At 50.1% G+C, this 26387-nt stretch overlaps 1 protein-coding gene across 1 annotated transcript in view; it reads left to right on the forward strand.

The window, feature by feature from the left end:
- Positions 1-10885: 10885 nt before the first annotated feature.
- ABTB2 (ankyrin repeat and BTB domain containing 2) overlaps positions 10886-26387 on the forward strand; it is a 141068-nt gene continuing 125566 nt past the window's right edge. The window contains exon 1 of the mRNA XM_008146818.3: positions 10886-12196. Coding sequence (XP_008145040.2) covers positions 11314-12196 — 883 coding nt within the window. The 5' untranslated portion in view covers positions 10886-11313. The remainder of the gene's footprint in view (positions 12197-26387) is intronic.

Genomic DNA, 26387 nt, shown 5'->3' on the forward strand with positions numbered 1-26387 from the left:
TTTAGTATTTTAAGTTTTCTATTTCTATAACAAAAATGGAATCAAAACATACATGTTTTATAATCTTTTTTTTTCATTTACTATATCATGAACATATTTCAAGATAAGACATATTTCTACCACATCATTTTAAATAGTTACATGTTATTCTATGACTTTTACTGTAATCTATGGATATTCTAGTCTTTATTTTAGCAATCAGCTATTGTTAAACATTTACATTTCTCTGTCTTTTTACAATCACTAGCAATATTGCAATGGATTTTTTGTTGCTAAATATCTGTGCTCGTTCTTATTTCTTTACCACAAATTCCAAGATGTGCTATCATGTAAGGTTTGAAATTCTCCACCTGCCATCAGATTGGGAGGCAACGGCCATAACAGATGTCTCCCAGCTTAGCTGCTCTCTGTGGTACTAGCTGCTGTAGATTAAACTTGATCCAAGAGGCATGCGCCAAAGGTCAGTGGCTTGTACCCCTGCAGCCAGCTGGAGGTATCCCTTCGCTGTACCACACGGGATGATGATTGGTTCTGAAATGTAACATCTCCTTAAAGCCTGAATTGACAGGCTGCCTGGGATAACTTGCAGAATACCTCCCCACCTGTTTTCTGTTTGTTTTCAGATATTTTTTTCTGATATTGATGTTTGAATCTCAAACTATATTAGCGCTCTCTTGTGTTGGAGAGTGGGAATTTTTGAGCATGCTTCCAGAGAGGCCGTGGACTATGCCCCAGATAGAGTTGTCAGTGCTGACACCAGGCCAGGCCTTGAGATAGGGTCTCATGGCCCCTTCCCAGCACGTAGCCTTCTTTCATAGAACACTGTCAGCTTTCTGAAGAACAGGATGACCCTGTGAACAACATGGTCGTCAATGGCATGACTCTGACGTTGCTTGGGAAAAACTATTTTGTCTTGGGTTACTTGTTCTGCAAAAACAGGATGTGGTTAATGGGCTTAAAAGCGGTCCTACACAAAGGGTTGCAGCTGCTCTCTGGACTCCCTGCATGGAGAAAGGCAGAGCAGTCGCTGGTCGGCTGGCCGGCTAATAAAGGCTCCCTAAATTTTAATTTGGTCTGGACTCCAGTGGTCGTTCACTCGCGTTCACTCCACAACATTTGGCAAGGTTCTTCTTGGGCACGTTTAGCTGTGGCTGGCCAAAACCACGGGCATAGTTCCTTCTGCAAAAGTGTACGTGATCTTGGGCCATTCCAAGCTGATCAAATAATGAGCAGCTTGCTTTCTGAAGATGATATTCTTTTTCAAGAAAATGAGAAGCAGGATAACGATGTGGGGAGTCCCTTCAACGACTAACAATCAGCCAACACCTCTGTGGCAGGTCCTCTGTGGGAATAAGGGTACAGTGACCCCAACATAGCTTGCCTGGAGCTTCTGGCTCCCAGGGTGTCCCAGTTTATCAAACAGTGGAAACAACCAGGAGTCAGATCGCAGATAACTAAGAGACATGGTCCCCAAGATTATACCCCAAGAGTTCCACTAGATACCCTTAAGTCACTGGCTTCCAGACTAAGTCTGAGAAAGGGCCGGTTTTATTCCTCTCTTCGACACTTTGAAAGCGAATTCCAAGTAGATGACAGATGAATACCAACTATAAGACATTCTGGATAAAGCAAAACTATGAAAACAGTAAAAAGATCAGTGGCTGCCAAGGTTTGGAGGGAGAGAGGGATGCATAGATGGAACACAGAATTTTTAGGGCAACGAAACTCTTTTGTCCGATACTGTAAAGGTAGATACGTGACATTATACATTTGTCCAAACACATAAAATGTACAACACCAAGAGTAAACTCTAACAAACTATGGACGCTGGATAATAAGGATGTGTCATTGCAGGTTCATCTACTTTAACACATGTACCACTCTGGCGGGGGTGTCGAGAATGTGGGAGGCTTTTTTGGGTGGGGACAGGACGTTTATGGGAAATCTCTGTACCTTCCTCTCAATTTTGCTGTGAACCTAAAACTGCCCTAAAAAAATAGTCTTTAAAAAAAAAAATGACAGCAAAGACAGAGTTGCCTAATCAGTATTATTATATTAATTGCTCCTGAAGAATTTCAGAAAGCAGGTTGTAACGTCAACCCATTCATGCCATTGTCTTTAGGACGCCACAACCCGAGTCATCACTTTATGTAATGTCACATTAACAATAAGCAAGAATAAAGAGTAGGGATTGTATTGCTTCTGCTCCCTGGAAAAGAATTTGGGGCGTGAGGTTGTAAGGTGATGGGAAGGGCTATTTCATTTGTTCTTTTTCAGTTGGGGACTAAGTGTTGGGGGTGACTTTTCCCCGTTGCTGGCCTAAATGATGCATTTGGTTGCAATCTGGTTTCTTTCTAGCCAATCTACTTGATCTTCAATCATTCATTTTGAAGACATTCTAAATTGTAGTGTTTTGTGAATTTACAAACCCTTTGCCATCCAATCTTAACCAGCAAAACTGTGTGTAGCCCTACAAGGCGAGAGAGACTTCTGGTTCTGAGGCATGAATGCTGCCTACTTCAGTGTAACGCAGCTGCATTTCATGAAACAAACATTAATTGAGTACCTTTCTGCATTTACACAAGGCCAGGCTCTAGACTAGAGGGAGAAGGTGAGGAAGAGCTATGAAACAGGAGTCCTGTCTTTAAAAGAAAACAGGCAATGTGGTTGAAAGGAAGATAGCCATACACCCATGAAATAATTCAATCACATTGTTGGGCATACATGATCAACACCATTCAGGCATCCACTCAACAAAATCTTGAATGCTTCCCATGGACCTGTGCTAATAGGAAATGGGGTCATGCAGTTAAATGAAATGAAATCTCTGCCTTCAATGTGCCTACAGTGAAATGGGGGCGGGGGGATCAGACAGGTGAACAACAGTTATACTACACTACAACAAGAGATGGTTACTGCAGAGGTGGGACCATGGATGGCCAATCCAGTTCTTCGGCAGAGAAAGTAGAAGGTGAGCCTTGGGGTGAGGGCATAAAGTTTGTTCATTAGATATGTGTAGAGAGCAGCTACAGCGTTTGGACAGGTTCAAGCCTCGGACTAATGAGAGGGCACAGTCCTCTCGTGGCAAAGCCACGTGCAAGTCCCAGCTTGGAAGGCAAAGCCCTCCCAGCACAATTATAGCCAAAGGCTATAGTTGTAGCTTGACCTTGTGGTCCGAACCTGTGGTCCCAATTGGCTAAGTGAGGTAGGCTGTGGGAGGTGCAGCAAGTGCTGCCAAAACAAAGCTTGATAGTGTTCAGGTGCATGTAATTGAGTAGATTCAAAACCTGCGAGAACACTGTAAACATCTTGGCCACACCCTTACTTTGCCTCATGGAATCTGGCTATAAAATAAAGACTCAGCTTGCAGGCTGGGGCACTGTCTCTCCATCTGAGAGCAGTGTCCCACCTAGCCCCAGCTTTACTCTCTTTTCTGTCTCCTTTAATCCTTCACTGTCTCCCCTCAGGTTCACCCCTGGCCGTGCTGAGCACAGCACAGATAGGTCTAACAAAGTACATTGTTTTAACAACAAGCAGGTATGAAACAGACAAGAGCACAATGGGCTAGACCAGTGGTCGGCAAACTGGGGCTTGTGAGCCACGTGCGGCTCTGTTGACTAATGAGTTTGCCGACCACTGGGATAGGGGCTTAATCACAAGGAACAACAACAGCCTGTAATTATTGGAATCGAGAGTCTAGGTCAGTGGTCGGCAAACTCATTAGTCAACAGAGCGGCAAATCGCGGCTCAAGAGCCACATGTGGCTCTTGAGCTGCAGTTTGCCGACCACTGAGTTAGGAGAAAGGAAGAAAGACAAGCTCTTTGATAAAAGGCTAACCAAAGAAATCATGGTACACCATACAATGGAATACTATTCAGTTCTTAACAAGATATACTGTACAGACAGCAAAATATATTACTAACTTGGAAAGATGTCCACTATATATTTTCACATGATATCTTGCAGAACATATGTATTCATAAACCCATATTTGGGGGAGAGGGAGTGTAATGTGTGTGTGTGTGTGTGTGTGTGTGTGTGTGTGTCTGAGTTTGTGCAGAAAGACAAAATGTGTAAAAAAAAAAAAGAGAGAGAGAGAGATGTGTGTCAAGCTCAAGAAAAAATCCTGGAAGGCCCAACTATTAAGGGAATAAACAAAAAACTTTCACTCCCTGCTTTGTATATTTTAAGTGGTGGGTTTATGGTTGTTTGTGGGGAAGCACGGGACGTGGTCAGAAAGTCTGTAAGGAGCAATCTCCGAAAGGTCAGGGGCCTCTAGGGGGACCTTGCCGAAGGCAGCAGATCCTGCCTTGACTTTTCTAAATAAGTCTGGGCCCCAGGTATTTACTGGAATCTTTATGTTTAGTCTTTAGACGTCCTTGCTTAAAGGACTCTACAGATGCATTGGCTTCTCAAGAATGTTTACCCTACTGATAGTATCTAATAGTTAACTTTAGTTCAAGCTGTTGTTACAATAAAAGCCTGAGGAGGCAGGCAAACGGGGATGTTTGGTTATTCTAGCCAGGCAGCCCCTTAGCCCTCTCTTTCACAGAAACTTGTGTCAGAGTAATCATTCATCCCTCGCTCAGGGTCTGCCGGTCAGCCCCGACAGTTGTTACTTGTCGTCATTTTATTTTTCCAAATACACATTGTTAACAAAGAAAAACACGTAAATACTAAAAATAAAGTTGCTGTAATAGATTTCTAATGTAAACTTTAAAAGCATCCCTTTTCTAACACTGGGGACAGTGATGATTTAAAAACCACAAACCATACACAGGAAAGATAATTATTCGAGAGCTACACCCTACAATGACCTTTGGACTACCCCGCAATATAAGTTTGGGGTTAATATAATGTATTAGCATCCATTCAGAAATTGAGAAAACGGATTAACAGTAAATGTTCATACTGATAATATGGTGATTTTTCACATAGGAGGGGAAACTAATACCTAGTTAAATGTGCCCTGAACCCCATAATGCTAGGTGAGTCTCAATTCTCTATACCATAATCTAGAGCAGAGCCCACGATTGCAAGTGTTATGTTGGTATCAGGGACTATTTTTTTTTACCCTGGGGCATATTTTCTTAATGTGAAACTAGCAGAATTAAAGTTAGAGATTGAGTCAGCCCAGCAGACAAAGACTGAGATGGACATCACTCGATGTTTGATGTCTGAGATTTGCTTTTTCAAAGTCCTGGAGACAGGAGGGCAAGTAGAAGACAGGGTAAACAAGGTTGGCTATACATGGCTAATCATTAAAGCTGAGTGAAAGGTACAAGGGGTTCATTACACAATCCTTTTTTGTGCATGTTTGGAATGTTCAGTAATAAAAAGTTGGTTTATAGTGTATCACTAAGATCATTCAACTCAAGGTCAACAAATCTTTATTTATTTATTTATTTATTTTTTACAGGTTTGCTGACCTAATGAAGCTAAGAAAGTTTTCCGTGCTCTGGTGTTTATCTGTAATATAGGGGTCACCCCTAATGCCCACTAACCTCTTCAATTCCAAGCGGATTTCTTGCTTTGAATTGGAGTGTTGCTGAAAAGGACTAAAGTAGGGTTCCATTTTTCACCCTTTGGTGCTACATTAAGACATATCCCCACCATATGTGTAGCCTTAGTTGTCTTCAAATGAACCCAGCATGTAGAAGGCTAAAGAGACCACTGCTGAACTCGGAGGGTCCTTTTCTTTCTTTCTCCGGTCCCAACTGCAACCCAGCCGTCCCCAGGGCGGGGCTGTCTAGACTCATTCCTAAGTACTTACTGCGCATGCCTGCTTAAGGGACATCTTCAGATTTTTTGAAAGGAATTCATCAATAGTCATAAGCTATTTGGTCCTAGATCTATCCACTTGGGAGATTTAGAACTTTTCTAAAAATCCAGCTCATGAGTAAAGAAATTACTTCTTTTTTTTTTTTTTTTTTTTGGTGCAAGTTTTTAGCGCAATGATCGAGAGCGCCACCTGCTGGAAACACTGGAACTTCCTGGACTGGCAAATTGTAGAGCAACTTTCCTGGACTCCCTGCAGTTGAATAGCCTGCCACCCACCGGTTAGAAATGAAAACTCCTGGTCTCTAGTCCCCTTGGATTAGGATCTCTGCAGGTGGGGTCGAGAATCGGTTTTTTTTTTTTAAACCAGTCCTCTGGCACTTTCAGGTTTAAGAGGCAAATGCCTTAGTTCCCAAGCTCACCTGTTAAGAAACACAGGAGAATGCTTGTTTACCATACTTTCACCCGCTCACTCCTCCGGCTACTGAATCAGGACCTCCAAGGAAAGAGGTGTAATAAGAATGCTAGGTGAGTCTCAAAAGATGGACGTTTGGTAAATACTGCAGAGTTGAACGCCATGCTTGACTCTAGAAATTCTCTATACCAAGTGCCGTTCATTGACAACGGGGCTATAGATCATCCAGATGTGGGGATTTGGCAATAGTCCCCGGGTTTCCTGTCCTGTCGTTTTTAATTCAGCTCTGGAGTTTGAAGTTCCAGCCCATCCCTTAAAATTCTTGCCCTTATACCCCAGGACCCCGATGGCTTTGTCTATAATACCAACTAATAAATCAGTGATGCCAACTCCCCCCCACACCCCCCTTAGAGAGACCTGACCACCTCCCCACCACCCACCCTCACTTCTCGCTTTGTGAAGGGGTCAGATGGTGAACTTTGCCCTGTTCTGGGATTTATCTGGATTTCTTCCAAGGGTCCTGCCCTACCGCCACTGACTGAGCAGACACATAAAAGATGGCGGTTGGGTTTTTCTACTTCAAGTTCAATAAAAAGTCCCAATAACTTTATAGCAATTGGGGGTGGGGAGAGTTCTCTGCCCAGTTAAGCCAGGGATATAGTATTAAACAAAAGATTTTGCATCATGAAGATGCTACAGGGAGAAACAGAATGCAAAATTTCCCAAACTTAACCACCAAATCTTTTCTTCACAGACTATCTCATGAGACTAAGTGTTCTGCAGAGCATGCTCTGAGGAAGTGTAATTTTCCCCCCTTAGTCATCTCAGGGCTCTCTGTTTCAAATGATCTGTGTGCCTATTTAGGTAGGTCCAGGAAACAGTACCCGTGTCAGCCGTGGGCTAACCTGGGTTGCATGGAATGAAAAGATGACGTCACAGTTTTCACACCATCAGGTCCTTTTTCAGCAACTGAGTGGTCTCCTAACTATGGCACATTTGTTTACCTACCAGCACCTATGCATTGTACAGAACAGTCCCCTCTGGGTGTTTGTACCATTCTTTTTTGTGTGTTTTTTAAAAACCACTTTATTTTATTTATTTATCTATCTGTTCATTCATTTATTTTAGAGAAAGAGAGAGAGGAAGGGAGAGAGAGAGAAACATCAATTTGTTGTTCCACTTATTTATGCATTCGTTGTATTTGTACCATCCTTCTCTAGATTCGTCAGCCTGTGTGGTGAGTCAAAGAACTGGCGCTGGCCCTCGATCTGTGGTTTTTGAGCAGCTCTACAGAGTGTGTTTTGCAAAATAGCTAGTCTCATGCGCTTGTCTCTACACGCTGGCCAGGCATTCCTTTTTATGGTGGGAAGCTTGTCCAATGCACCTCCCTGGTAACGAGCACAGTTCCAGACCCAGTAGGTGTACGATAAACGTTGTTGAGAGAATGTGCCCCAGATGATCCACTCACTAAATTAAAACCTGACCCCTCTCCAAAGTCAAGGCCATGATCTACCTTTCTCATAGCAGGGTTCTGTCTGTACTTAAATAAGTGGGATTATAACCCCCTCACTTGGAAGATAAATTCTCGGGTGTTTTGCCCCCCTAATCTCCAGAAACAGAAATGCGGCCTTGCACAAGGTAACATTTCTAAATTTTATTCCAAGCATGTTCCCTTATATAACTTTTTTCCTGGGCAATCCCAGACCTGTTTTTTCATCGCTCACTCCTCTGGGAATTCTCCCAATATTTGCTATGGTTTCATCATGTCCTTTTTAACTTTTTCTGCTACGTGACAGTTGTTTTTCTCCAAAGATTATGTTTGGGCCAGGCCTGAATTAGGGTGACACCTCCTTTTCTTTGAATATCATTTGCATTCTTACGATGAAACACATTAATAGAAGCTTGCCTTAATCACACACAGATATGTATAAGAAGCCATGTTCTTTTTTTCTTGATCCAAAGTTTTATTACTTTACCTACTTGCCAACTTCCCAAAAGATTAAGTGAAATCAATCCGATGGTTCATTTCTAAGATGACTCAGTGTATCTTGTCCACTTACCACTGTCTCTCTCTCTCTCTCTTCCTTTTTTTTCTCCTCCATTACACAACACACAATCACAGACACACTCTGGGTTTACTTGTACCTCCAGGTCTCAAGTAGACTAGAGACCACTCTGGGGAATATGTGAAAGACAAGAGATCACCGTCTTACTCATCTTTCATAACCTTCCAGTCCCTTTACCAGACCTTTTCATAAAGATTTTTTTCCTCCTTTTTTAATGGAGGAAATTACAAAACACATTTCAGGATGTGCCTCTCAAAGATAAGAACACTTAATAAATATAACATCACTACCATTACCACATCAAAAAAGGAACAATGATTTTGTAATAGTGAAAAACTAGGCAGTGTACCTCTATTTCCAATTATTTCATGAGGTCAAATGTTTATTGGTTTTTTAAAATAAAAATCAAATTCCAAATAAATTCCCCATGTTGTGATTGGTCGATATGTCTTTTACTATCATCTCTTTTTTCCTTATAATTTATTAATGAAACTCAGTTGTTTGTCCAGTAGCATTTCCCACAGCTAAAATTTTCTGAACAAATCCTTGGGGTACAGTTTAGTATCCACAGGATTCTGAAATTTGGCTGTGTTTCCCAGATAACATTTTCATTTAATAACTTCCCTACTTTCAAGGGGCAGCACAACAAAAAGAAAAAAAAAATAGCCCTAATCGGTTTGGCTCAGTAGAGCGTTGGCCTTCGGACTCAAAGGTCCCAGGTTCGATTCCAGTCAAGGGCATGGACCTTAGGAGGCAGTTGATTGATGTTTCTCTCTCATCGATGTTTCTAGCCTTCTCTCCCTCTCCCTTCCTCTCTGTAAAAAATCAATAAAATATATTAAAAGGAAAAAGAAAAAAATAGCTGGGGTGGGGGGTGTGTGGAGAGGTGGGAGGGAGGTGTGGAGGGGTGGGGAGGACCAAACATGAGGGAATTAATTTTCTCTAAACATCCACTAGAGGGCAACATTTGCCTTAATATTATATTTTCCCTAATAAGTTTTAAATTGCATCAAATTTGTTTTCACACTTTGAACCCAATTACCTCCTTTGACTTATCTCAATTCTACAAGATATAGTCACATCTCGTGTCCTCTATTCATTTGGCCCCTGAGAACTTGTCTTTCCTATGACAGTACTTCCATCCTTGACTCCGTTCCCAGTTCCAACCACTAGGAGGCGATATTGCATAAATAAAGACTCGCAGAAGAAAAATTAAGCCAGAACTGCCAAAAAAAAGGGGGGTGGGTGGGTGGGTAGGGGTGGGGGGAGTTTCACAGGGAAAGGGTCATTAATTTAAGACGGAGACAAACCAGACATTTCTAGTTCGTATCCAACTCACGGCCCAAGGTCAGAACTGTGCAAGATACAGCACAAAGGCGCCATTCAGGAGCACGAAGGTTGACTTGGGGGAAACGCTTGCACCATCTCCTTTTGCGGTTCCCCGGGATGGGGCATACGCACGTCCGTGCACGTGTATGTGGAGAGTTACTGGGCAGCAGCCGGACGGAGTGGACTGGGCGTGAATCTGCTAGAACCAATAGCGCGCTGACTGGCCGCCTCTGCAGACGCCCTGAGACAGGTTTACAACGGCGCTGCTGGGAAGTCAGCACTCACCCTGCCCCCCTCCACCCTCGCCTTCCCCCACCCCGAGAAAACCAAGCCCTGAGGGGACATATGGTTCAAGCGCCCATGGGCGCACCATTTAGAGGTGGTGCATTCAGCCAGGTGTTCGAACTCAAGTCAGTGCTAGGGACATGTCTCACCTTCTCATTCCTCCTGTAATAACCCTACACACACACACATACTCGACATTCGCACCCGACAGCGAGCACCATGGTACAGATAGATGTAGCAGGGGAGGTACGGACTCCTGGGACCCTCTCCCCGGAGCAATACTCGGAAAACTGCGTGTGTAATTTCAAGTGAGGGCGGGTGGATCAGAGACCTCCTGCAGCCCGTCCATTTATCAGGTTCCAAGTTTAGGAGAGATTCTGTTCTGGATCGAGCCTAGATAGAGCAACGCAAAGAACCTGGCGGATTTGGGAGGCGGAAAAAGCAGGGGCGCCCCACCTCCTTCCAAACGCAGCTGGAGTTTCGTCTCAGAAAACGGGAGGGGCTTGGAAGAAAGTCTGGAAGAGAAGTGGAGCGTCTGGGTTGGACCCCCCTCCCCCATTCTCCGGTCTCCCAACCCCACCCCAGACCCCACCCTTGCAAACGCTGGCGCCGGGGTTCGGCTGCACAGGACCTGAAAACAAGGAGCTGCGAACGCCATCCCTGGGCGGTAGGAAGGCGGGCAGCGCACAGTGGCTTTTCTTTTCAATGTTTCTTTGAATCGTCAGTTCCCGAGACTCCTTCCCTCATTCCACCTCCCGCACGCCCTCTCGCTCTCTTTCTCTCTTCCCCCCTCCTCCACCGCCAGCCCGGCCGCGGCGCCCGACTCTCGGCCTCCGGCCCCGCCTCCGCCTCCCAGGGTTTTCACTCGTCGCGGCGTGAAATCTACATAGTGACCGCCCCTCTGAGAGATCATTGGTTCAGCCCCTGCCCGTAGCGGCCGATGATTGGCGGGCCGCCCCGAGTTATTTGCATGCCGGCGGCTGCGAGGTACCCAGCTGTGAGGCGGCCCGCGCCCCGCAGAAGTTTGCCCGGCGCTTCCTCGCCGGCTGGTCCCGGACTCGCGCCGCGCGGAGAGCCGCCTCCTCCCGCCGCCGCCGCCGCCCTGTTCTCTCGGGGTTCCTTGTCTGCGGGGACAGACGCTCCGTTTGCGGGAAGTTGAGGTGAACAAGGACGAGTGCTGAGGAGCAGCGGAGGGGGCCGTTCCTGTGACAGCGTTGCGTCCAGACGCCGGGCGCGTGGGGCCCCGGCCCCGGCGAATCTCGCCCACCTCCCCGCGGCCGCCGGGCGGGCGGGCGGGCGATGCGGCCGCCGAGTCCCGCGGCGTCGAGAAGGAGGGCGCCCCGGAGAGTCTAGAAGAGCTTGTTTCTGCCACTTGGAGAAGGGAGCATGGAGTTGTGAGCGCCCCCACGCTCGGCGAGGCCGCCCCCGGCAAGCTCCCCATGGCCGGGACGTACAGCTCCACTCTGAAGACGCTGGAGGACTTGACCTTGGACTCCGGGTATGGGGCCGGGGACTCGTGCCGCTCCCTCAGCCTCTCGTCCTCCAAGTCCAACTCGCAGGCGCTCAACTCTTCGGCGCAGCAGCACCGCGGGGCGGCCTGGTGGTGCTACTCGGGCTCCATGAACAGCCGCCACAACAGCTGGGACACGGTGAACACGGTGCTGCCCGAGGACCCCGAAGTGGCCGACCTCTTCTCGCGCTGCCCGCGCCTCCCCGAGCTGGAGGAGTTTCCCTGGACCGAGGGAGACGTGGCCCGGGTGCTTCGCAAAGGCGCCGGCGGCCGGCGGCTGCCCCTCTTCTCGGCCGAGGCGGTGAGGCGCCTGGCCGGGCTGCTCCGCCGCGCGCTCATCCGGGTGGCCCGCGAGGCGCAGCGCCTGAGCGTGCTGCACGCCAAGTGCACCCGCTTCGAGGTGCAGAGCGCGGTGCGCCTGGTGCACAGCTGGGCGCTGGCCGAGAGCTGCGCGCTGGCCGCCGTCAAGGCGCTGTCCCTGTACAGCATGAGCGCGGGCGACGGGCTGCGCCGGGGCAAGTCGGCGCGCTGCGGCCTCACCTTCTCCGTGGGCCGTTTCTTCCGCTGGATGGTGGACACGCGCATCTCCGTGCGCATCCACGAGTACGCGGCCATCTCGCTGACGGCGTGCATGGAGAACCTGGTGGAGGAGATCAGGGCCCGCGTGCTGGCCAGCCAGAGCCCCGACGGGGGAGGGGCCGGGGGCGGGGAGGTGTCCGCCGAGGCCCTGGAGATGGTCATCAACAACGACGCGGAGCTCTGGGGCGTCCTGCAGCCCTACGAGCACCTCATCTGCGGCAAGAACGCCAACGGTAAGCGCGCCGGCCCCGCCGAGGGGTTAGGGTGGGAGAGACCCGGGGGGTGAATATTTTAGGAGGAAGCTGGTGGGCGTGCCAGGGCCCGAGAGAAAGCGTTTGATCTGTGGATGGACGAGTTCATTCAAGGGCCCTTGCCCGAGATTGTGCTTCTGGCGACAGACTTTTGGAGGGTTGATCTCCACCCTGTGTCACTTTCTGGGAGCCGTTCGCGAGTTGAGCCTCCTGACCAAGCCCTTTCTGAACCCCTCTTGAAGGGACGCTTACAGCCCTGCGCTCTTTGCCATGCTGGAGGGGACCTATAGGTGGCGTCTTTCCCGACAGCTGGTTCTGCCCTCCGGGTCTCTCCCGCCTATTCGTAGCAGCCAGAGGGTCCGAACTCTTAAGACCTGAGCCTTGGATAAGTGGGGTGGGAGGAAGGGAGCAGGCAGCCCCGGACCGGTGCTGCCTAACTGGACTTTGCTGGGCTGAAGGATGCCCAGCGTAGTGGTGGGTTCTTAACCCTGTGTGCGCCCAGGGTGATGGAATCCGGGGATTCCTGGATCCTCTTCCCAGGAAGGGAACCATCCACTGGCTCACAGGGCCTGACTTTCCAAGCTGTCACCACCCAAGTGAGCAATTGATTAAAGCCCTGTGTTGTACTAAATGCACAGTCTTAAGGGTTTTTCTGAAGGAAACATGAACCCAGAGGACCCAGTAAACCACGCGATGGGGAAAAGGGATGGGGGATGGGCAACGGCTTGGTGTCAAGACGGGGAAAGAAACCATGGGGTAGTTGAATTTCTCTGAAGGATGATGACATGGCTTCCTGCAAAGGGTGGAAGGGAAGTACTTGACCTTCTCCCTAGCAAGGTTAGGGTGTGACACGCTCCACAGCAAACTGCCTAGCAGACTCCTATTTCAGGAGTCAGCAAACCATAAATTATTTAGAATGGTACTATGGCTAGTCATCCTAGCAACCTGATTGGAAGGCCGTTTGGGGGGGCAGCTTTCGGTGGCAAATGAGCATTCAGTGGAAGAGGTCCGGTGGGTACTGGAAAAGGCATACAGGGAGTTACATTTAAACCTGGTTTAACCTGAGCATACTAGCTAAAATTTAAAATTAGCACTTAATGTTCCCGTCTCTATTCTTAGCACTTTATACGTTAACTCGGGTCATCCTAGCAACCCTATTAGGTGAGTACCTATAGTGTTATCCCCATTCTACAGATGGGGAAACTAAGGTACCCAGCAGTGAAGTAATTTGCCTAAGATTACACAGATGTTAAGTGACAAGAGCTAGAACGTGAACCGAGGCAGGCTCCAGAGTTCAAGCTTTTAGCCACTGGAGAAAAGGAAAGAGCTTTGTTTTTATTAGCCCCAATTCCAAGGAGAGCAGTCGACTTCTTAGGCCTCGTTGTAGGCCAGTCTGTAGGTGTTAGCATGGCTGACTTTGACTTTCATTGGTTTTGTTTTTAATTCCGGCACGGCCAGAGATGCCTGGAGTGGAAGAGCGTTTGCCTTTTAATTTTCCTCCTCTTAGGTCAGAGTTGAGGTCAGTCCGGAATCTCAGCTGATGATATCACAGCTGCTAATTGTGCTTTGCCCTCCAGGTTTGTGGCATCAAGGCAGGGAACACCTCCCCGAGAGGAAGTGTGGAGGGCAGGGGGATTTCCATCAGTTGTCATAGCCCAGGGGAAGAGTTCTGAACTTCTGGCTGAGGGGAGGCCCGGGCTGAAAGTCAAAGAAGTAAAGACTCCTCGGAGAGAAGACTGAGGCCCTAACCCCATAAACCAAACTAGAACGAAGGTGGACTGATAGGTGCCCAACAAACAAAAGAAAACAGACACATGCCCTTCACCAACCAGCTGGCGCCCTGCAGCTCCAGGAACTTCTTGGGGTTTCTAACGACAGATCGAGGCTCGTAAGGGCAGTTGCCTCTCTAGGGTCCCCTGAAAATGCAGAGTGACCAGAAATGGCTAAAACATGGGTATCATCCATGAAAGGGCCGTTTTTTATCTAGTGTCACCACTCCTTGGGATTTTCTCGATTTGACCTCCTCCCTACCCCTCTCCCCTACCCCAAGCAATCCTTCTTAAGTGATGCTGGTCCGGACAGCACAGCTCCCTGGACGGCCCGAGCAAGCATGTCCCTCTGTGCACACCCTGGTCCCCAGGGAACTCCCTTGCAGGCGGGGTGACGATTCATTTCCACTTAGTAACATGGATGCTCATTCTTTATACATGAAAACCTGGAGGTGGCCTCCGTCAACAATAACTAGGCTGATTTATTGAGTCTCTGTAGACCAAGTGAAATGAATGTTTCGTAGCGGAGCAATGAATTACTTATGCCTGAAAGCTGACTTCAGAGGGGAAGCTTAAACTGCTGAGGAAAGACACGGAGAGATCCAAACCTTTTTTACGCAAAAATAAGCCCAAGGCCCGCAAGGTTCCCTTTGACACAGCTGAAGACTAAGTGGGGAATGGCTGCCCATGGGAGGGAGAGGGCTGGTTCATCTTCTGGTCCTACTGGTCTTCCCTTGAAATTATGCGTTTATTGCTGTTGTGCCTGCTAATGCTATAGCATGGGCACATGCCTTGGGCTCAGCTATATAGGGCTCTTAAACTTTTAATGTGTTCCAACCAGGACTTTAAGGGCCCTATGCCTGTCTATTACTCAGAGTGCTGGGCAAATATGGTTTGCTCACCCCGAGATGGGCCATAAAAGTCCTGTAGTGTTTATAAAACATGATCTCATAGCGCAGCAGGGAATTATATGTCACTTGCTCACTTGGTATCGATGTCCGTGTTCCCAGGACAGTGCCATTAAGTGATGATATCTTTGCGGCTTCCTTATGGGAGGTGGAGAATCCACTGGAATGGAGTTGTATTTATAAAGACGGAGTTGGCAGAATACAGAAACCCCTCTCATTCCCTCTCACTCTCTCATCCCTGTATGCGAGTTGGATGCTGGGCCTCACTTCTGGGTTCCTTCTTGGCCGTTTTTTCTTTCTCATCTTTTATGAGTTCGCAGGGCACTTGAGAAAGTTCTCTTCAATTCTGAGGCTCCGGGTTAAATGATAGGATTTTTGGTGAGAACAGTCTTACTCCAACACAGCAACCAGGATGTGCATGAGTGGCAAAGAGTGCAGATTTTGGGATCACAGTGAGGGTTCAAAGCTCATCTCTGCCATTTATATGAGTGGCCTGGGGCAAACGTCTTAACCATTCTAAGCCTCAATTTTGTTATCTGTAACATGGGAGATAATGACAGCACCTAACTCGAGGTTTGCATGAGGATTAGGTGAGATCAGAGATTTAAAGATCATAGCACCTAGTAAATGCTCAGTGAATAACAACAGTTCACTCAACAAACATTTATTGAGCCCTGGCCCTGTGCCCTCCACTGTTAAAAGTGCTGTGGATTAAGTTGGTGAAGAGAGAGAAAGGGTCCTCCTCTCACGAAACTTACAAACTAGTGGAGAAGACAGAAAATAAACAAATAGGGATATGCTCTTTTATCAGTAAGTGTTACTTTAAAAAAAGAAAGAAAGAGAGAGAAAAGGCCAAGGAAACAGGATAATGTGACTGGGGCTAATTTAATGCCAACCATGGCAGGCGTCTCTGCAGTTTCATTAGCAATAGGCGATATATCAAAACTACTGCTGTCTCAGTACCTCTAGGCAAAAAGTCGTGACAGAACGTTCCTGAACTATTCAGTTATCAGCTGAGGCAAATCCTACAAATGGCTGCAGCCGAGGCATACAAGGGCTGCATCTCTAACAGGGATGAAAACTCTCCTAGTTGTAGGACCCAGTTAGCGAGGAGATTATGGGATGGATTGCCACTGAGATCATCAACAGGAGGACCAAGGGTGAAGGGAGCTGCTAGTTGTTGTTTAATCAGTTTCCACACCTGGGTAGCTGAGGGAGGAGGCCAGTTTCCCATCTCGGACTATTTTATTGAAGCCAAGGATGGGGGGAAGGAGTGTAAAAGTGAAACAGAGCAAGCTTTGGAAATGAAAACTTATCACCCCCCCCCCCCCCCGGCTTGAATGTCTGAGAAATGCAACTCAGCCTTATGCAGTTAGAGGAACAGGTGGGGTTCTGCTTCCTCTAGGGAGCGTTCCCTGACTCCACCCCTGCCCGGAAGAGCCACCTCTCCTGGCATCTCCACGGCACCCAGAGCGCATTCTGGAACCATTTCCTGCTGTGTCTGTCTGTCTCTTGCATCAGACTGAGCTCATGGGCGTCATGCCTCCCTGTACCTCCCACTGTTGGGCAGAGTGGATCCTCCATAAACGTTAGGCAGTTGATGGCGCATCCCATACAGAACGTTTAATTCCAGAAATTGAATTTGAAAGCCCCTCTACCCCTTAGAAGAACCTTCCCTGCTTTCCACCCTGGCAGGGAATGTCACATTCTTGATGAATAGAGGTAGAGTTGGGGGGGGGGCGGTGTACCCAAACCACAGAGACATCATTCAGCCTTTTGATATCCTAATTTCTAGCAGGGTACCCCAGGCCAGCTGTGATGAGTAAGTGTAAATGGTGAGGGGGATGCCTTCAGTGTGAGATGCCCAAAGTGGGGGTTTCATCGAAGTCTAATAGGCCAATGACAAATCCACGGGAGGGTTGAGTTGAAAATCAGAAGCAGTCAGTTTCCCTAAGAATAGCAATCCCAGTCCCTCCTTGCCTGCAGAGCTGCCCCAGAGGGCAATTCTGCTGCTGACTATTGCTCATCGGAGGCGTGTCTGTGTTCCTCCCCACCTGCCTCCAATCTGAGAACAGAACCGAGGCACTCCACCGCTGCGACATGCCGGGGCGCAGCAACAGCACCCCAGGGTCTGAAACAAGCCAGAGGCACTTGGCTGCTAATGCCCGGGTTGGTCCTTATCCCACCTCCCCATCAGCATCTGCCTCATAAGGTTTGGACAGTGGGTGGATGCTTTGGCTTCTGTGTCCACGCTTCTACAGCTATAATAACAGGTCCCGTCTTGGTGCAACACCTCGGACTGTTTGTCATCTCTGCTCTCACCGGGTCCCCACAAAAACCCAGTGAATGGAATGCCCTCTCACAGAAGGGTCTCCGGGAGCCCCGACTTCACAGCTCGGTCATGGCCGGGCCAGAACCAAGTCCCACATTGCTCAATTGCTCAAGCCCCAGGCTTGTGTTGGTTGTGTGTGTGTGTGTGTGTGTGTGTGTGTGTGTGTGTGTGAAGAATCATGAAAACAAAGGTGGTGAAGAGCAGGACAGCATTTGACCCTCTTCCAATGGAGGTGAGGGTCAAACTCATAGCAACAGCAGGATTTATTATAGATCTTGTCCATGGCTGGCTGTGCCCGGGCCCTTTAAATCCAGTAGCCCAGTGAATCTTCACAACCACAGTGAAGACCAGCCTTCCTCCGAAGGCTGCTGTGCTGCTGTTTCAGTGTTGCTTGCCGGCCGTCCCAGAGTGTGCCCTGGAGGTGGCATTGATTTTGAGGAGCCATTATGGTTGCTCCTGAGGGGGCAGGGAGCTCTGCTGCCCAGGGAGGGCCTTGCGAGTGTCAGCTGCTGGGTGGTGAGTAAGCTCAGTGAATGGAGAGGCTGCAGACTCCACTGTGGTCATCTTCTCCCCGAGGGGCGAGTCAGCTCCGGGAAGGTGGACACACCCCTGGTCTCGGGAGCTCTGGCTCTGGAGTTGGCAAAAAAGCCTTTATGAAGTCTGTGTTAGGTCCCAAAGTGCAAGTCACTCCATTTTTCCACCACGAAATGAGGGGTCAGGACGGTTGTGCTTGGTGCATACGAAGTGCTCGGGGGAGGTTAGCGCCGCTGCCGGTTTAGAGTTCAGAGCTCACAGTAGGAGCGTCATTCCTGGCTCCCTCCCTCCTGAGCCGTGTGACCCTGGGCAGGTGGCTTAACGTCTGTGCGGGAGTTGCTTCCTCTGTAGCGGGATTTCTCAGCCTGGTCACTGCAGACATTTTGGACTGGATCCTTTCTGCCGTGGGCCTGTCCAGTGCCTTGTGGGGTGCTCAGCAACATCCCGGCCCCTCCCTCTTCTGAAGCCTGTCTTGACCATCAGACATGTCACACGTGTCCTGGGGGGCAACATCGCCCCTGGTTGAAAAGCACTGCCCTAGAGCAGGACTAGAAAGAATACCCAACTCATAGGATGGTTGTGAGAACTTAACGAGTCTCTATAGGGGCCTTGCACTGTGCCTGGCGCACAAAATGCTAATTCGAATTATTGCTGTATTTTTGCAAACTTGTGTTGGATGCACTGGTCGTGCTTGCTTTTGCCACAGTGGGAGTCTCCAGTGCAGGGAAGGATCATGACCCAAATCCCAGGGTGACGAGTCTTCGTCACAAGGCTTTCCTTGGTGACGAATAGGAGGAAGTTGCGGACTCCGGAAAAAGCACCCTGCTCCTTTATGGCTCGGTGGCCCCCACAAGGAAGCAGCAGCTGGCAGGGGGCCCTGAGATCAGGCCCCTCCCTCCGAGCCCGTGCCCTCCCCGCCAGGATGATAGCGACAGTGCGAACCCGAAGCCCCAGGCCCCAGGGAGCCGGGGTGGATATCGGACCCCGCTTGTTGCAGCTGCCAAGCCCGGAGCCCCAGGACGGCAGGTGTTTTGTGTTTTGCTGGCCTGTCACGTAAACACACTCTGTGGTCGTCTTGCTTGTTTTAAAAAAAGGGCCTGCATGGTTTTGCAACTTTGGCGGTATATTTGGAGCTGCATGCCGATCTGGGAGGAGAAGCTTAAGAAACACGGCCCACGTGAGCCTGGGAAATGCCACGCTGGCCACATTAATCAACCACTTACCGAGCGCCGGCGGCATGCGGGGCCGTGGAGACCGTCTGGAGGAGGACCAGCTCGGATCCTGCCTGTCAAGGAGCTGAGCATCTAGTAGGGAAAGCAAAGCACATGCATGGGTCCTTAACGAGGAAGTGTGTGGTCCCTGCGTTCAGACGCCAGGGGTAGTGCCGACAACCTGCACTGCCTATGTGCCCCTGCCCATCGCGGCTGCTTTTCATCGGCTATTTCATTTCCTCTTCCCACGCCCCTCTGTGTGGTAGATAGAATGTCCATCCCGTCCATGGGGACCTTGAAGCTTTCAGAGCCTGGAGAGCTCGGAAGGGAGGCAGGAGCCCGGGGTGGGCTCCGGGGAGGAGGTGGCACGTGAGCAGTGGGATTGGGGCCGGCGGAGCTGTGACAGGGAAGGGAGGTGGCGCAGAGAGCAGGGAGGCTTCCAGAAAGAGGGAAGCCGTGTGAGCAAAGACCTGGAGCCAAAGTGTGTGTTTTGGAAAACAGCAAGTTACCCCGTTGGGCTGGAAGGTCCAGGCCTCACAAGGCAGAGGAGCAGGGCAGATAAGACAGTCGAAGGAAAAACTTTCCCACATCTTTTATCCAGATGTTGCGAGGCCTGCCAGAGTGCAGGAAGAGAGTTTTCCAAAACTTATTTTTATAATTCAGAAATTTAGTGCGTCTGCTCCCCAGCTCATCTTAACCACAGTCCCAGACCTCCCATCACCCCTCTTGTTGATTGAAAGCTTGACCTCAAAAATGCCCCAGCCCGCTGTCCTGGCAACGCCAGTAAATGACAGAAGGCTCTCACCGAGCAGACTCGGGTGGGGAGGGCACGGAGAGCGAGGCTTCGATCAGCTTTGCTGCGTCTGCTGACTTTGGCTTCTGACTCGGCATTTCTTCCAGGGCCCCGAATGTTAGCATTTCAGGCCAATGCAGCCCCCGAACGGGACGAAGCTCGGGGCTGACAAACTCATTAAATGAGGCCGTCGGATGGACTTTTGCCAAAGCCAGGAGTCTCGAACATGGAGGTGGAAAGGGACAGAAAGCAGGATGCAGTGCGAGGGCCCCAGAACCTTCTTTGTGTATAAGACCGACTTGATACATTCAGGTTCCAGTTTTGAGTTTTGGAAAGAGCAGCTCAGTTCTCAGGGAGGATGAGTCACTTTCTAATTCTCGGCGAAGGTGTTCCCAGAGGACTGATAACAAGGACCTCAGTCATGCTAAATGTTCCCGATTGCGGACCCACCTTGTAGCACGTGCCACCGGGCTTGGACTTCTTAGGATCCAGCAGAATTCCACCGACAGGAATAACATGTGAGAGATCGTCACTGGCTTAGCTCATAACCTGGGTGTTAGTCCTTTTCCTGACCCTACTGTTACAAAGGCATTTTCTTGTCACTTGAAACAGGGACATCTTGAACATTTTGCAAAAATACATCTGCAGTCGTTTGTGGTTCATAATTTCTCAAAGTGAGCCGAGGTTGAGGGGCGGGGTCAGGCCCACGATGGAAAAATTAAACAAGAAAGCTGAACTTGGAAATACCACAGATACAAGGTTAGCGGTGGGGGAGTTTAAATTGGACCACGAAGAGTCTAAATGGGCCTTTCAGTGCATGAAAATCATCCCTAAAACTGAGGCCAACCTTTTGTGGAAAACTTAAAAAAAAATAAAAATAAAAAACTTAAGTCTCTATCTTTTAAAATACGAAAATCGATATTTGCTGTTAGGAGAGTTGTTAATAAACACAAGCCGAGGCTCACCCCCCCCCCCCCCCCCCCGAGGGGGTGTGCACAAGCGTCTGGGACAGTCGGTTCAGAGAGCGAAGAATTTGGATCCAAAAGTTCTGGGTCGGAACTTGGCCTCTCTATGACCCGGAGAGAAGAACGGCATCGCCTTGGCTCTCTGCTCCTTCCTCTGTGGTGTGAAGAGGTTGGGCCAGATCCTCCAAGGGCCCTTCTGTCTCTGATAATGTTTCGAGACCCCACATGGACACTGTGAAATCATTTCCCTGAAGCCGAGCCCTGTCATTAGTATCCTTGGGAAAGAAACACCCCAGATGGAGCTGGCCGTGTTCTCCCAAGACCTGGCTGGGTCGTAGGACTAAACGCCATCCTTTTTTATATTGGGATTAACTGTGATTATTGTACTTAGAGTCCCCCCCTCCCCGCCCCTCGTCAGAAGGATGAGTTCTGTCCACTCTTGGCCGACCTAACGCTTGGGCGCTCGACAGCTGCGTGCAGGCCTGCGCTGCGGTGAGATTGGCTCCGAGGTGACTTCATCCCGCCGGTGTTTGAAGCCCGCCTACCCAGACTCGGGTATTTATAGCAGGGGAGCAGCTCAAAAAAAAAAAATTAAACATGCTACACCCTTCTCTATGCCGTGTGGGACAGAGACAGGCATTGTGAGGCATGCGGGAGGCAGGGCTGGGGAGCCCAGCGGGACGTGTTTAAACGCTGCTTGTTGCAGTTGGCAGGGCCACTTTTTCAAAGAGGAGGGAAGCCGAATGAATGAGGGGGACAGGCTGCCAGGGACTCTGAGCCTGAGACGTGGAGCTCGAGGTGGATGGGCCCTGAGCCCTCGTCACTTCACAGTCACCACGTTAGAGCGGGGCTGGGGGAGGTCCCCATGGCAGGCTCGGTAAAGGGGGGTGGCTCGTCATCCCTCTTCTCCACGGCGCACCCACCCTCCCAGGGAGTCCCCATGTTGAGAACTAAGAAGGTGGCCTGGAGAAGGCAGAACAGACAGCCCCAAACAGTGGTTTCCGTGCAAACCAGGGGCCTGGTGCTGCTGCTTTAAACGCACCTCAGCCGCTGAGTAAGTCAGGCTGCACGGGGGACACCGTTTGGAAGGAAGCTGCTCGCAGCTGTTCTGGATTCAGTCCTCCCAGGCCGGGCGGGCAGGCCAGAGCTGTGCTGGGACCCAACTCGGTAGCAGGTGCGAGGGCCCCCGGGGCGGGGGAAGCTGCCTCTGAAGAGGCCTCCCAGCAGCCCCGCCTGTCCGGTGGGTGCCTGTGAAGTATCCCAGGAAGGGCCACTCTGTTTCCCACCACCTGGATCTCAGAGGAGACGGATGGTGGTGACAGCGGGAGGTTCTGGAGATGAACAGGGGAGAGGCCCCGAGTTTTAGTTTGGGGTACATCTACTTGCCCATTCAGCAGATCCTTACTGAGGACTGGCTGTGCAGCGGGCACTCGTCCAGGTCTTGGTGATAGAACAGTGAATGAAAGAGACGCGAAGGCGAGGAGGGTGAGGCCGATGGGTAATGAGGAAGAGCAAGGCACGCTGGAGGACTCACAGTGAGGCCAGCCCGGCCGGGGAGACAGCGTGGGGCAGAGGGGACAGCCAGGCCTGGTGGGTTCAGGGACGCCAGGGTGGCGGGTGGGGAGAGCGTGGGGTGCAGGGAGTGTAGTAGGAGATGCGATTGCAGAGGGAATGGAGGGGTGACTCGTCAGGTGGGGCGTCGTTGACCATCATGAGGTTCCTTGGCTTTGATCCTGAGTTCTGCTGAGAGCCACCGGAGAGCCTTCAGCACAAAGGTGGCCTGATCTGAGTTGCACTGAAGCAAGCTCACCCTCTCTGCTGTGGTGGAACGGGACTGTAGCATTGAGTGGCAGCAAGGTGACCGCTCAGGAGGCTTTGCAATCATCCAGGTGAGAGAGCACAGAGGCTTGGACCAGGTGTCAACCGCTTGGACTTGGAAGGGATGAGAGAGGAACTCATATGACACCAAGGGTCATGGTCTCAGCAACTAAAAGAACGAGTGGCCGTTGACTGAAAGGGGAACAGCCATGTAAGGAAGACACAGGATTGAGCCAGAGGCCCGAGTGCGAAGTTGGTTGCTTGTCTCAAACTTCACACGTTGCAGACCAGTAGTTTCATTGCTAGCTTTACCCAGTGGCCAGGTAAGTTTCTATTGAATGAGTACGAAAAACATTTTACGTAAGTGTGTAAAAGGCACACTTTAAGATTAAATACCCATCGCATTTTAAAGTTATTTTATTGTATGTTCTGACAAGCTAATATCTTTTTAAAGTATGATACATTGTAAAACACTGTCATATGCAGTGAGAATTCTCGTGATCCGTCTGCAATGTGTTAATAGAGAGAGAGTTGTCTAGAAGGAGGTTGGCCTCCAGGTCTCCTCGGCTGGGAGGAAAGGGCTCCTTGAACGCGCTTAATCATATGATGGATTGAAGCACTGCCCTCCTTGGTCCTACCCGAGGGTAGGCATGGTCCAGCAGGCCTGGGTAGGGCCTGGGGCAGGAGAGATTTAATTTTCAGCCTTATAATTCTTTGGTTGATGGCCTTCAGAGACTCGGAATATTGCTTTCTAGCCAGCAGCCTCTAATGGAGGTCATCAAATCTGTGGTTTCCTGTCATTAGCCCGGGGTCTGTTTAATTGGGCCCAGTTGTTCTCTGGACCCCTGGGACTTTGTGCGTGTGTCCTTCAGTTCTGGGAAGGCGAGACGCCTCTTTCAGGCGGCTTCGGATGCCTGGATGTCAAGTCTAGGTCAGAAACTTAGCCAGGAGAGCCTTGGTGGGTGCTGGGAGAAGGCCGGGGGGCCCTGGGGCAGTCTCGGAAAGGCGTTGGGAGTATCCAAGTGCTTGATGCTGGTTTGGCCTCGGCTGCTCAGAAGGGGAATGGTGACCCAGGCTGGCTCAGGGGTGGGCCACGGGAGGGTTACCATGGCCTGACTGCCAGCTGCTTAGTCTCTGAACCACGTTTTCTTCTTCGGTTTAATGGGTTGACCTGGTTCCTGTCTCACAGAGTTGTTTCAGTGACTCTTAACCCTGGATTCACATGAACTCTCTACACAGAGAGTTAAAAAAAAAAAAAAAAGTTGTTTGTGTGTGTGTGTGTGTGTGTGTGTGTGTGTGTGTGTGTCTTAAGCCCTCGCCTCCAGAAATTCTGATCTGTACGGTCTGGAATGGGGCCCAGACCATGTGGGTCGAGTTCTTGGGGGAGTCTGGGCTCAGGGTGCTCAGACATTCGCTGTTACTAGTGGTGAAAGAGTCATTGTTCAGGAGCGCTCATCTCTGCCCCACGGGGCGGGGGCGGGGGCGGGGAGTGACTGTCCCCCCCTCACAGCTGTGCTGCTCTGGCTCGCTCACCTGGAGGGATCACGGAAGAAACACAAGAGAAGCCTGATTCGTTAGGTTTGCATGGAAAGGGCAGAGAAAGATCTAGAACGGCAGTGGCACTGTATAATGTACTCATCCTACAGGTAAATACGGTGGGTACTGTTAACTCCATCTTTAAGAGGAAACTGTGGCATGGAGAGGTGAACAGGCTCAAGGTCACGCAGCCAATACGAGGTAGAGACTGTAATCGAACCCAGGCAGCCTGACTCCAGATTCCCTAACCTCCAGCGTGCTGTGTCCCCCCCCCCCCGCCCCCCTCTCCCCCCCCCCCCCCCAAGCCGGAGAAACCAAGACATCTGAGTTCTCGACTCTGAGGGCCAGCGCATACCTACCATGAGCCTTTACAGAGCACCCAGGCACACGCCCTGTGCGGCACGTGGGGTTTTTTACTCCCATTTTATAGTTGCAGAAACTGAGGCTCAGAGAAGTCCACCAGGGGACATCACCAGTAAATGACAGCAGGATTCAAGCCGAGGTCTCTTGGGCTCCAGGAGTCCTCATTCGCCCCGCCGCCTCTGTCCTCCCCTGCTCCTGTCCTCCGGAGTGGCCTGGGTGGGGATGAAGTGTATGCAGCGATTTCCTGAGCGGAGAAATGAATGGGTGAGAGGAGCTGAAGCAAGCTCGTCCCTCACTGCGTCCGAACAACCGAGCCATTTAGGTGCCTTAAAATAGTAACATCGCCCAGTGGGGCGGCCAACCTGGCCGGCCTGCGGGCTGCGGAGGCGTGGGTATTTGTTTCTCTGCGTGTTTTAAAGATAACCCTGGAAGCTTCTCTTCTGTGGGTGTGAATGAAAAAATAACCTCCGAGAGACTGTGTTGGCTGCTTAAAATAGTTCCAGAGGAAGAGCGTTTGGAAGCTGTTAGCTCCCTGAGTCTATTTCCTCTCCATTTACGACACCTTCGAGAGTGCTGGGCCTCTTCTTGTTGACTCTTCTGGCTTCTCCGCTCCGCCAGATTTTAGCCCTTATGCCATCATCCGCCAAGGGAGTTTGTCACCAGAAAAAGTGACAGCCGTTTCCAAGTAATTGGGGGCTCTCTCCACATTTAATTTTGTCTTTTCCAAAGAAAAGGAAAAAAAAAAATGGGGCGAGGCCATTTGTGTTAGAACGGGCCATTTCTGTTAGAACGGGCCATTTCTCTCTCCCAGCGACGAAGGTTCCAAGATCACAGCAAGGATGCTTGCTCTGGGGCGAGGAGAATTTATCATGCGGTTCATTCACACTAAGCCCTGTCCTGGGAAGTACGGGTTTCCTTGCAGCCTTCACCGCGTGGGTGCCCAGGAGACCTGACCTGCCATGTGTGAGGGGGGCTGCTGTGTCCAATCCTGCAAGCCTCTAGCCATGTGAGGGCTCTTTCCATGGTCATTTAATAAAACTCAGTAAGGTTAAAAAATCATTTCCTCCGTCATGCAAGTCACATTTCTCGTGCTTGCTCGTCACGTGAGGCCGGTGCCTCCCACAACTGGACGACACGGTCGCAGCACTTCTCCATCAGCGCCAGCAGCTCCGTGGGACACACGCCTTAGAGGGGGTCAGCGGGCGGTCACGGGGCCAGCCTTCTGGGTTGTCGCAGGTCTCCACATCTCAGCCATTCCCCAGGCTCGCTCCAAGGCCTCTGTTTGCAGCAACAAAAAGATTCATGGAAGTGGAGACAAGGCCGTTGGTTCTTGTGGCTCTAACCTCTGGACCCTTAACACGGGTTCAGGATTTACGGTTTCCAAGCTGCACGGCCTCGGGCAAGTCGCAGCCGCTCTGGAGTTGTTTTCTCGTCAGGGAAATGGTGATTTAGAAACACCTCGGAGGGATTTTGTGAGGATTAAGCACAGTGACCAAATATGTATAAAAATACTTTGCAGGGGGCTGGCCACATCGTAAGAGCTTACATGTGTTACAGAGTTTTCTATGCATTCTCTCACTTGAGCCATACAGACAGTACCCTCCAGAGGTAGGCACTGCTGCGACCAGGTATTTTCAGGAAGATGGATCGGGCTTCCGGGAGTGCTGTGGCTACTGTTGCTGCTACTGAGTAGGACTTGGACTTGAGTCCTGCTTTTCCCCCTCCAAGGTTCTCCTTGACTCCTGGCTGTTGATTGGCCCTTGATAAGCCAGAGGATGTTGGTTTCTATGACCTGGGAGCACTCGTGAGCTCACGTTCATGCAGGAGCTGCCGGTTCCTGCCACCACCGGAGGTGAGCTCTTTTCAGAGGGGTCTGGCCTGAAGCTGGCCTGTCAGCATCCACTTGGACAGCTGCCACCAGCAGAGCCACTGCCTGAATTGGTG

This window comes from Eptesicus fuscus, chromosome 13, assembly GCF_027574615.1.
Source record: "Eptesicus fuscus isolate TK198812 chromosome 13, DD_ASM_mEF_20220401, whole genome shotgun sequence".
Taxonomy (NCBI): Eukaryota; Metazoa; Chordata; class Mammalia; order Chiroptera; family Vespertilionidae; genus Eptesicus; species Eptesicus fuscus.